The sequence below is a fragment of the Manacus candei genome, unplaced genomic scaffold (assembly GCF_025592945.1).
Source record: "Manacus candei isolate 608988 ecotype Guabito, Panama unplaced genomic scaffold, ASM2559294v1 h1tg000023l, whole genome shotgun sequence".
NCBI lineage: Eukaryota > Metazoa > Chordata > Aves > Passeriformes > Pipridae > Manacus > Manacus candei.
Window position 1 is genome coordinate 8,647,761 of NW_026138071.1, and position 12,685 is coordinate 8,660,445.

The 12,685-nt window shown below is 37.0% G+C and overlaps 1 protein-coding gene across 4 annotated transcripts in view; it reads left to right on the forward strand.

Moving 5' to 3' along the window:
• TANK (TRAF family member associated NFKB activator) overlaps nt 1-11,344 on the forward strand; it is a 28,253-nt gene extending 16,909 nt beyond the window's left edge. For all 4 annotated transcript variants that reach the window (XM_051787672.1, XM_051787671.1, XM_051787670.1 and 1 more), the window contains 4 exons: nt 999-1,075; nt 3,192-3,310; nt 4,930-5,510; nt 9,849-11,344. In XM_051787672.1, coding sequence (XP_051643632.1) covers nt 999-1,075; nt 3,192-3,310; nt 4,930-5,510; nt 9,849-10,016 — 945 coding nt within the window. In that variant the 3' untranslated portion in view covers nt 10,017-11,344. The remainder of the gene's footprint in view (nt 1-998; nt 1,076-3,191; nt 3,311-4,929; nt 5,511-9,848) is intronic.
• The last annotated feature ends 1,341 nt before the right edge of the window (nt 11,345-12,685 follow it).

Here is a 12,685-nt window from a genome sequence, read left to right on the forward strand (position 1 = left end):
GAGTTGATTTTTTTTCATTTTTTTTGCCACCCTATTTTTGTAACAGAATAGCATCCAGAGTGGTATTGTGGGATAGTTAAAGTGCAGTCATTGACGTGAATCTAACCATGTATACATATTTTACCTAGCTAATTTAAAGTGAACACAGGTAAGGGTGGGAGCACAGCAACACATAAGTTGTTGCTATTAGACTTCCCAAACATTGCTTAACTTACTATGGCAAGCACTTGTAAAACATGTTACTAAGTACAAGGCAGCTCAAATGTGTCTACAGGAGCTGCAATTGCCCTTCAGTGCAAGACGAGACACACCTGTAGGCTATGGATCTGTGGTTATAAGCACTGTATAAGCTTATACAGATTTCTAATCTTATACAGTTTAGAAATCAGCTGATTTGGGAGGTGTGATCAAGTTCATGTCTGATTTGGAGCACATATGAACTACCCAGGCCATCTAGTAATGCAGCTCTAGTGGAACTCCAGCTTAATGACTGGTTGTTACAAAAACTTTCCTTAATGCCTGGCAGATTTAAAACTATGTAATACTGGAGTGAACCACACGGTGGTAGTCAAAGTTAATAACTTATTTAAAAACCTGCTAGAACTTCTGACATATTAGCTTGTGATGTGTTCAGTGAATAAATTGATTTTTAAGAGCTAAAATAGCTGGACACTTCACTAACAAGCTTATACAAAATACATAATCTTACCTTATACATGACTGAAAAAGAATTACAATCAAGCAATATTCTTAGGATCAGTTCCCTTTCAAGGGAGTATGAGCAGAGGAATGCCATACTGCATTAAACTAAAAACTGTTAAACTAAAATTAGGAATTTCACACAAACATTAAAAAACTGGTTTTGTCATTTTGTGAATATTTTGATAGCTTCCAGCAGGACTTAGGTGAAGGACCCCCTGACATTTTTATTCATATCAAAGTGAAGCGCAAAATTAATATGCTAACATGTGCTCAATATTTTCATATTTTACTTCAAGGTGAAAAGTAGGAAAGTTGTTCCAGATAACCCTGAATTATCTCTAGGGATCTCTGGTATTTCACCTATGGCTGAAAGGTAAATACTTTTGCGGCATTTCTAAAATTTACTTTTGTCTTTTCTGTCTTTAAATAAGGCCCTCTTTTCTACACAGTACCTTAACAAAAGGATGGGGAGAAGTGGGAAGTGGGGAGCATCAGGGGTCAAAGAGCTCATGTGGGAAGGTAATAAAGCCAGCAACTATGTGGAATCATAACTGGGGCTTTACAAGTATGTAGGGGTAAGTTGGGAGGAAGAAAAATAGCCACTTGGTTCAGCAGGAGGTTGAACTCTGGGAATCAGCAGTGGATGTTAATACTAGAGTTTGGATAAGCATTGACTCCCTTGCATTAACTCTCTTCAGGACAGGAATGTACACCCATAATGGATTAACTGATCAGGAGGGAGTCTGATAGTCAGTATGAAGAAATAATTCATAGCCTGATCCATCCTAAATGAGAGAGTTTGAAACTAGGTTTATCTGTTAAGTGAAGCCAGTCAGCCCCTGCTATAACCAAGGGACCAAAAGCAGTAGATTTCCTAAGCAAGTATTCCCTCTTCTGCCAGTGATTTCAGAAGAGTATTGACCAAAGTCTTAGGTTTGCATTTTTCACAGGATAGGCAGTAATGCCACTTTTAACAATTTTACTGAAGCTAGGTAGAAGGTTCTGTAAGGTGAGGTTAGGGGAGTGTTAAGGGAAAGTATGGTGAATTCTTGCTGTCTCCTTATTCTCTTGCCCTGACATTCTCTTGACCACTCCCAGACATAGGCTAGGTGAAGTGCATGGATCTTTAGTCTGGCTCACTACTCCTTTAGAATAAGTAGGAGAGGAAATAAGACTGTGATGTGAGAAAGACTTGTTTGTCTTTATTGATTTATATCTAAAAAATGAAAAACCTTTACTTGTCTTCTGTCTCCCTGCTCTCAAATAGCTCGCTTACTTTACTGTTTTCTTGGAAAGAGGTATGTGATTGGTAAGATTACTGGTAATCTTACACTAGTAAGATTATAGTATCACAAATGTCTAGCAAATTAAGATTGCTTCATCTAATACTATGTATATTTTAAAGCTCTGATTACAGACTTGAGTCTTTTATAATTTGTTATGTATTAAAACATCTGAACAAATTGTCAGAATGAGAATGTTAAAAGTAGCAACTTTAACTCCTTCTGCTAATCTTTTTTTCAAAAGAGATACAAATAGACATTTGTAAGACATTCTCTTCAAAAAGAGAAGCACGGCAGAAGTAGGAACACAGCCCGATTGCTATACAAATAAGCGATAAAAAAGGAAAACAATTCAGTGGATTAAAGCAAAATCCCTTTTGAGGTCTTTTGATACAAAGATGCAAAAGAGAACACAAATCGAACTTCACTTTTTCATCCTTGAAGTTAATTTTATAAAATCCATTATGTTTTGCTTAGAAATGTAAATTACTCAGCAAGTTTATCAAAATTTCACAATGGAATGTTATGGATGCATCAATAACTGAATAACATAATGCCTTTGGGCAAATAAACTCACTCCAGAATGAACTATTTTTACCATTCTCAGTGCAGATAACTAAATGTAAGATTCCCATGTATAATAAAATAAATCCCTCAAAATAAAAGGAAAATTCATATGATATTGTATGAAACAGAGAGGGAATGAGTTCACAAGCCCCTCTCCAAAATGCGAAGTAGACAAAAATGGAAAGAACAGTAACAAAGGCTTATGTGTTCCTTCTTCTGCAAAGTCTGAAGTGCGCAGACAACAACAGAAAACAATGTTCATAGTGGCAGAATCTTATTGTCCCAAGAATGAGGTGGAAACAGTACCCATGGGAAAGATAAACTGTTCCACAAAATACCTGAGGGAGCTGAAAGAAATATAAAGGCTGGATTTCTGGGGGCAGTCCTTGCAGAGTCAGTTCTTAAGTTCAAATATATGTGTGTATGATATGACTAAACAGCTCTTTGATAACATTTTCTTTTCCTTTTTCTGCTTGCTTTTATGAGGAGAACAAAAATATGTATACATATGTTGAGGAACAAGATCTGCAGGAAAAGTAGCTTTTAGTATTGCTTTTCTCTGGTTTCTGGGTGTGACTAGATTAAAGGTCACAACAAGTTGAATTGGTTGACTCTTTAATTTACAATTTGATCTTCCAGAGAGAATCTGGAGACTATTTTCCAGGACATGAAAGAAGAGTGTCATCGAATATGTATGCTAGCCGAAGAACAAACAGACCAACTGATTAAATTTAAGATAAAGCCAGAACCTGAAACTGGTAATATCATACTTAAGCTCTTATTGTGATTCAACTGTTTGAAAGCTTTGCTTTATATTTGAAAATACTGCAAATTACACATACATAGAAGTATTTCCACTGTTTACCATCTGCCTTTTTCAAGTCTGTTCACATGGTGCTCAGTATTTCACCAAGAAAAAGCACCGCCAGTTTTGGCATTCTATGAGGAATGCTCCAAATCACATGCTATAAAAGACAGTCATCACATCAATGGCTCTTGTAATTGTTTTGCCCCTTGGAGTGAGAGGCAGGCACTTACTACATGTGATATCCCATCATACTGTGTGAATGACAGCACTTGCTTGCTTTTAATTTAGCTGTCAGTTCAAAAGATGTCTGCTATGAATGTCTCTGGCCCCATATCTGTTAGAGGAAAACTGCTGGACTTAGGACAGTCAGAGAACTTATTTTCTAGACTTCCTTGTGCAGACTTTTGAATACTGTTTTGTTATATGGGACAAGAGCTTCATCCAACACTTCCTGAAAACAAAAGAAAGGCTTGAATTTTGTTGCAGCCATAAGAGATTATGGATATCCAGTTCTCCTAATGCTTAAGTTTAATATAACGTAAGCTACTGTGGATATTTTCTACTAGCTTTTCGAATAGTAGGATCAGACTCTTAAGTGATTTCAATAAACACCTGCCAAACTCTCACAGCTGATGCAAAATATGCTGATTTCAGCTCTTTCTTTTAATTTAGGTCATCTGTTACTGAAGTTTTGTTACATGAAGTGCTAATGTGTATCTTGTGGTTTTAAATTGCTATGTCTGAACTGTATTGCTATATATGTTAATAACTTTCTTATTTGAGGGTGGAAATTTTGGAGGATGTGTGTTTGGCAACTTACTTCAGAATGGTTTTGGTTTCCCTAAAGAAGTGCCTACCTCAATGGTGTGAAAAGCTATACATGATATAGATTTAATCTGTTTGATTTCTGTTACTTCTGTGTTCCACTTTACTGCAATATCTGAGTGATGTCAGAAGGGTGCTGTACAATCAGTGTGTACTGAAGTTATTATCTTACCTGATTAGGATTAACCATGTACATTATTATCATTTTTGTTAATAAAGTGCTGAAAATGAAGGGGGAATTCTCAAAACAAGTGAAAATATGGTCCCATTTCTGAATAGTTATTCAGTTTAAATATTTAACTAATTTGGAAACCAGTGGGAGTTTGGTACCTGAATACCTTCTAAAATCGTGCTCATGGTGCCTAGCATGTTCTTGGCACTGTGTGAAATGGTTTGGGTTCCAGCTTCTATTTCTGCCACTTCAGTAAATATATGCAAGTATGTGTTAAGAGTATGGGACAACATAATTTTCAATAAAATGAAAATGTTTCTAGCCATAAATCAAACAGAAATAGAATTACTAGAACATAATTATTTCCTTTTATTCTGTTCTGATAGTTTTTCTGTCAGATCGCATGTTTGTGAAAGAGAATTCAATCTGATTTTAAAGAGAAAAAAGTAACTATTAAAAAAAACCAAGAAAGAAGATCAAAAACCCCACAGGAAAAAGACTCCCAACACCATTATCTTTAATAATTGTACTTCAATGGACTATTTAATGTTTTCTTCATTCTTTCTTCACAGAAATACAGTTTTCCATGCCGATACAGTGTACTGATAAAACTGATGAACAAGCAGAAGAGCTTTTTAAGCCTCGGGTTATAAAGGATATAAATAGAGGTGCATCATGCATCACATCTATCACACCAAGAGGAGTGGGCCAAGATGAGGACAACAACTCTGTAGAATCACTTTCTAAATTTAATGTCAAGTTTCCACCTACAGACAATGACTCTGCTTTCTTGCAGAGCACTCAGGAAAAACCAACAGTTTCTTGTACCGGTATAGCTGAAAACATGCTTCAAGATCATCATTTTAACCTGGAGCACAGAGACCGTGCTGCTAACCTCAGTAAATTGGAACCTAACTCATTTGAAGCTCATGGCATTGATCTCATGACCTCAGCTTTACAAAGCTTAACTACTGTTGACAAAACAAACCCCTCAGATCATGCAAACGTACCTATAGAAAATATCCATGACAAACCGTGTTTAAAAACAACAGACAGTGGTTTCACATTTGTACCTAAGCACACAAACCAGGGTGTACCTGAAGCAATTTTTTCTTTAGAAACTGCTGGAACAACCGTCAGAGGTCCTCATCAGGTATCTATCTATAAATAGTGTACATTTCAAAAAATGGTAATGATTCAGACACAAACTTTGCAAAGAGCTTTGAGACAGGATTAATATATTCTATATTCATCAGTGTTTTTTTTAAGACAATATCTCTTGTCAGTTCTTCTTCCTAGTACTGGTGTATGTATACAAGTCACTTTTCCAGTGAAAGGGCAGGAATTTAAGCAGACACAGGCACTGGATGCTTGTACAAATTTCAGTTCATCTCGATATTAATTGCTTCTATATCTATTTCAAAGCTGTCATTAGTCGTAAGTTGCCCCCTAGATTGCTTTCCTTCTACCCTTGATCTCAGTTGAATAGGACACAAATTTGTTTTAATTGTTTTTCATGTACAGCAGAAAATATGAAAAATGGACTAATTAAAAAGCTGAACAGATAAATACTTCTACTATGCTACTTTTTATCTCAATCTGAAGTATAAACAACACCGTATTCCTCCCCTCTAAGAAAACTTAAATTATTTCATTGTAGGAGGAAAGCATTTTTTCAAATGAAGGAAAGTTCACTAAAATACTTTATTTTAGGTTTATGTAGGTAATTTGGGCTTGAATTTCAGTTGTAGCTTGAAGTCCATGGGAGCTTCTGAAAACAAGGCCCAGTTCCTGTAATGCAGAAAAGTATTTTGGCAGCTTCTGACACTCACAACTCTTGAATACTTTGCTTCTTTTGTGTAACATCCTGTCTCATCTGAAAGATGGCAAAATTATGGAGCTTTATAGACTGATCTGGTTGGTTGGTTGGTTGGTTGGTTGGTTGGTTTTTTCTGTGGCTTTGCTCGCACCTTGTGAAAGAACAGATTTTCAAGAATAAGCAAGTAGTGATATTTAGGAATTCTCTGAGCCTAAATTTCACATATATTTACTATTTACATTGATGTAGTTTGGTGTTCTTTTCTAATGACAAGGTACGTGCAGCAGAAGAGCTTTGCATCTCCATTTGGCCACTGCATGACATGCAAAACTAGCATGTGGAAAGTGTCTGTAGGACGTGATAGCTTTGGTGTTTTCTTCTCCTAAAATTTACCCAGTCTAGTTTAATTTTCTCTCACAAACAAGTTTTGCATGAAAATTTTAAAGCATGGAAAGTTTGCTGTTCTTCATCATTGTATTTTAAACTATAAGCCTGATTTTTAAAAAGGTATTTTAAATATCTATTTGTAATATAGGAGATCTCAATTCTATAATAACTTATTAATCACAACTTTTATTGTTCTTTATTTTTCATTGGGTCCTCAGTTCAAGTTGCGACTGAGTTAAACAAATTAAAACATTTATTTTATTGCCAGCAGAATTACTGTGGAGCTATGAAGCATTCACTCCATTGCTTGTTACTATCCTCTTTTCCTGTATTCCCTCTCCAGCTTGTTCTTTTAGTAGTTAGTATGTGTATTCATTTTTCAATAGATGGCACCCTGCATTGTACATTACAGCAAGTGAAACAGCTGGTGTGTGGTTATAAATTGATAGGAGAGTGTGCAGCTTAAAAAGTACAGAACAGTGGTTGAATAGCAATAAGCCTTTGATCATTGGTATTTCTGCAAAATAAGGAAATTAATTTGGAGCTATCATTTAAAATGTGAATGATCTACTTTGTGGAGAAAAAATGTACTAATGCTAACACTCAGAGAAAAAGAAAGCTAATGGTGAACTGTTTCAGTATTTGTAAGTCATATCTACAATAGCACTGCATTGATTAAAATGTTACATCTTATCTACAAGCTTGTTTAAAACAAGCCAATATTACTTTAGAATCCATTAAATGTACATCTGTGTATATCAGTATTTAAAGATCCATCACCTTTATTCAGCAGCATTCAAAATAGGTTTTTAAATATTTTTCCCAGTGAATTGGACTCAGCTCTAGAGATTTTTTCTGACTGTTAATTGTACTAATGAGTTGATTCACAGATAATATATATATGTAGATTAAAACACTCATTTTTTTAGAAGTTAGTTGTATACATGCCCTTTCCGTTGTGTTAACCTTAGCAAATTTATGTAAAAATTTGTTCTTAGTATTTTTACCACCTTTCTAAGGGTAGTTATCCTGCATACAGCTTCTATCATCCCTTCCAGTGGTGAAGCTCCAATAGGAAGGAATACCATATCTCAATTTTTTCCCTAGCATAGATAAAACTTTCAAGTATTTACTACATATGTTAACTTATAAAATGGAAAACCCCATAAATGCAGTAGATTTGGCAACAGTAAGTTCTTGGAACTGCTCTCAGTTGGTGTAATAAATTTAGCTCTTTCCTTCTATGTGGATACTAAATCTAAAACTCAGTACTGTTTTCTTTAGATGTAATTTAAAAAAAAAAAACGTGACTGAAAAGAGCAGCAGATTAAAATAAACATGGATATTAGTGAACCTAGGATTTTACAGACTACATTTAACTGAGACTTTCATATAGATGCACATGCTTATCTGTATTTATCTGCAGTTTGAGGGGGTTGTTTCCACCAGAAATATTTCTAAGTATGTTCATGATTTTAAAAGCAAATCAAGTCTATTAATCTTAATCTGAATATTGATGTTTTTGAAATGGAACACCTGCTTAAATAGTTCTCCTGTTCTGAAAACGATATTAAGTACATGCTTAGCACTCAAAGAAATGGAAGTTAAGTGCCTGCATCTGTGGGTTGCTGGATGAGTACCTCCCCTTGTTGTGCTTCCAAGATGAGATATAGTATTTTTACAATATTATTTTATCTCTTTTTCAAATTACGCTTTACATCATAAGGTATCAGAAACAAGTAACTCTAAACACATTTATGTGGTGTGTTTAAGTGTGTTAACTTATGTTTAAGTGTGTCAGTGTCTAGATAGATTTAATATGCAATTTACACCAGCAATATACAATAAGTAGACTCTTCGAGCTGAAAAGAAGTGGTGTGATTGCACTTAATTACTAATTAGTCAATTTAATTATATGGATTGCTGACCATAATGAAAGACAGTAAATCTGCTATTGCTATGTGATAAGCTAAACACTGTTTAAATACCAAATAGGCAGGAAATTGACTCCCAAGAAGTTTAGGGTTGTTTAAAAAGAAGGTTTAACCGCAGTGAAAGCCAGGTTAGTTCTACAGTGGGTTACCATGGCAGGAATAAACAATAGATTCTAACTATTTGACATGATGAAATTGGAAGAGCTGAAAATTAAAAATCTTGGGTAAGTATCAGTAGCAAGAAATTTAAAACTTTTAAAGAAACTACTTTCTAAAGTATTCTTGCTTGCCTTTCCATGTGCTAGTGAAGCAAGAGGGAAGAAAACTGAGCCAAAAAAAACCCTGTAGGGTGCTCTTCTCTTCTAGATTCCATCCCCACATAGAGCTCATACCAGCTTGCTGCCATTCTGTCTACTTTGCAGTCACAGCAGTATGCATTTGGTTTTCAATTTACTCAAAACCTGATTGTCCTGACCATATAACAGAACTATTTATTTGATCTTGTGTTGCTAATATTAAAGTAATGAAACTGAATTTTTAACTTTACTTTGAAAACTGATAGAAGACTTTTTGGTTTCTAGTTGGTATGATTCTAAATAGTGCACACGTAGTCTCCAGACTTAAGTGCCTTGAATTCCAATGTCGGATAAACAGAGTTAGCTTTAAGCTAACTAGCTCAGGGACCCAGAGCAATGCAGCTGCTGAACCCAATACAGCATAGTTCACAGAATTGCCTGAATGCATGGGTGTGTATTCACATGGTCCCAGCAAGTTTGATGCTGTCATGGCCAAAGGAATCCCAAACCAGATTATTTGAAACACATTTACAGTAAAAGACAGTCAGAGCAAATAAGTACCTGAAGCCACATGATATTGCTCTAATAATTTTGTAAGTAAACTGAAAGCTAGTTACGTGCCAATAAGAATGGAGATATTAACTCTGTACAAGAAACAGTTTATTCTAAGGTAAAAAATGTATTTTCTTATTTCTGTTGAATGGCTATTGTGTACTATGACTTCTAGAGTAAAATACTGAAATGCAGAGTTAAAGAAAAGCTTTAATATGTATCAAACTGGTATTACAGACTATTGCTTATAGCAGTATTTATTAGTAATAGATACCAAGGTATTTTAAGTATTTGCAAGGACAGTGTGTTTACAGAACTTAAAAAAACCTAAGTTCTGCCTTGTTTTTTTTAAATGAGAACACTCTAGTTAACGTCTCTGGTGAGGCAGGTGTAAAGGATACCCAGTTTAAAGAGACAGGTATTTTTTTTATATAAATATAAGCTACAGTATAATGTAAACCACATTGTAAACTACAGCAATAATAATTTTCTGTTTCTTTTAGATCATTTGGCAGCCTCAAGACAATGATTTGCTGGCACAAGCATATGCAGACTCTGAACTGAATCAGTGTAGAATATGTGAATTCTGTCGAGAAGTTTTCCCACCATCTCCAACATCTAAGGAAGATTTTCTTCGTCATCTGAATTCCCACTTTAAAGTACAGTCTTAATGTATGAGAATTCAATGGTTCACTGGTTTTGCATACTTTTTTTTTATTCAATAGGTACGCTAAGAATTTAAGAATTAAGACTTCTTGTAACAAGAACTCATGGCTGAAATTGTTTGTCAAATAAGCACATTTTTAGTTGTCTTCTGACAAGGTAAAATGAAACTAAGTCACTCAGTACTGTAATTCACATTATTGCTTGTTACGCCTCACTATTAACTTCAAGAGTGATGTCAAACACTTTTTTTTCCCAATTAGTCTTTGCCTGATAGGCCCAAAGTCATGATTATATTTATGAGTGTAGACTTGCAGGATTAATGCCTTAATATGACTGGCAAAATTGATGTAATGCTAGGATTTTTTTCACAGTATCCAACGATGTGATTATATTCTCCTTGAAATAAACAGGAAGAGAAGCTGGCTCTCATTTTTCATTTCTATTATAAAATTTCCAAATTTAACTTAAAATAGCAAACTTCTTAATTCAAATTCTTATAAAATTATCACGGTAACCTAATGCCAGGTGTGCCAAAATTAGAATAGGCTTGTTCACTGGTAACCTAAATGAATGGTTGACTTTCCCAGAACAACTGTTTACTAGAGAAGGTAATCAAAAACAGCACATAAATGATCCTTTTGCCAAAATGTAACAGTAATGATTTTATGGATATCTGTTACATGTTATTAAAAAAAAAATACTTGTTTGTGTACCTTTCTAGCATTAATAATTACTAAAAATGCTTTCAGGAAAAAGATTATATTAGTATGAAGGATAGAAAAGGTTAAACTTCCCCTAAAATTAATAGTACCAAAGATTATTTGCCTTTTCTTCTGGTCTGCTACGAAGAATCGCTCAAGTCTGGTACAGACTAGAAAGCAAAGGCAAAAACCTAATCACCCAAATCTCAGTGACTTCATTTTTAACCTGAATATGCTTAGCAGCTTTCTCAATGCAATTAAAATTTGTGTTTAGTTGAAACATTACAGTCTGATAAAGTTTGCACATTTTCTGGATTTCTTGATATCAAATTAAAAAGAAGGGGGAGTACTAAGTATTTTAAATTAAAGGGTGCTTGCTTTTTGCATTTGAACTGAATACAGGGTTTAGTCCTGATATTTGATAATTAGCATTAGGATTTTCCTAGCAGCAAAGCACAACATTTTCTCTTTTTAAAGATTCGTTTGCAGGTGACAAATTTCTGGAAGAATTAACACCTGCATAATTTTTAGAAATGGATTTTTCTGCAATTATTTTCTCTATTTTAAACATGTCATGTTTGTGATGGGCTGTCAACAGAGTGTGCTGTAATAAACAGTGCATGTCTGCTACATGACCTGGAGAAAGAGTTTGTTACTGTTCAGAGCTGTACACCCCCGCCGGTCGCCAGCGGTGAAGAGGCGATGTTCGGGCCTGGACTCGCCGGGCGGCGTGTGAAATTCCTCCCCAGAGAGCACGGCTGGGGGTGGTTCCCGGGAGAGGCAGAAGTTCCTGGCTTGGGAGAAGGGGATTCGCACATCTCCATCCAGCCCGACACACAACACTGACTCGTCCTCTCACCCGTGAAATTCGAGCTCAGAAGCTCACGTTATTAAGAGATGAACAAACTGCGAATCACCTTTGAAGAAAATAAAGTCATCTATTTTTCTCCCCCGCCCTCCAAGCGTGGATGCGTTTTCCCCAAGAGCCCTTGTGCTGGCAGAGCAGGGAGCCCTGCGCCGAGCCCGAGTCCCCGCGTGGGGCCACGGCTTTTGTTGCTGGAGGCAGCCTGGGGTCCCCTGCAGCCCGGGACAGAGCGGAGAGGGCGGGAGGAAGTGGGAGGAACACGGTTGACCAAAGTCTCGACAACCAGCAGAACTCAATCCATCTCCCACTGTGAGAGCTCCTGCCTAGTGCGGCGTCTTAGGAAGCTGTTTAATCCTGCGTGCGTAAAACTGTTGCTGCCTGAGGGCATCCAGATAGGCTCACCGATCAGACCACTGCGAGGGGCACCAGTCTAGTTTTTAAATAAATAAATAAATAAATCTCACGCTAAGCAGTTGTGAGCGACTCGAAGTGGGAGGCAAGTACCGTCCCTGAGTGGGCCCCATTTATACAGCTTTCCTGGAGGAGGCTGTTGCTGCCAGCACGGACATCTGCTTTATTACGTTCACCAGAGGAGGCTCAGTATTCCTCCCCTCCGCTCCCTCTTCCACACAAGAGGAGGTTGAATCCAAAGGGGAAGTAGAATTTCATTAAAAATATTAAATATGGTGGAAGGAGCTTGAGAGGAAAGGAAGAGCAGGAAACTGGTGCCAGGGTGTACTACCGAATGCCTCCTCTCTCGGGACCAGCGGAGTCCCTATCGGGGCAGCCCCGGGGCTGGAGCAGTTTCAGGGCTCCCGTACGAGTTGACTTGTCACCCCGCCCCGCGCTGACGGTGCGCGACGCGTGAACCCCCCCTGGTTACAGCCAGCGTTCGCGCGAGCGCTGGCGAGGAAAAACCGCTCCCGTTTCCTATCGGGAAGTCTCTGAGGGATGCTGCGGCAGTACGGCTGCCTCAGCCTGCTGCGAGGGCTCAGTGCCGGCGGCCGGGTAGAACACATGTAGCTCCTCTGTCTCTCCGGCTAACTCGACAGCTGCTCGTAGCTCCAGTAATTAGACTGTCAGTGCTTGTTAGAGGAGAGGAAAACGC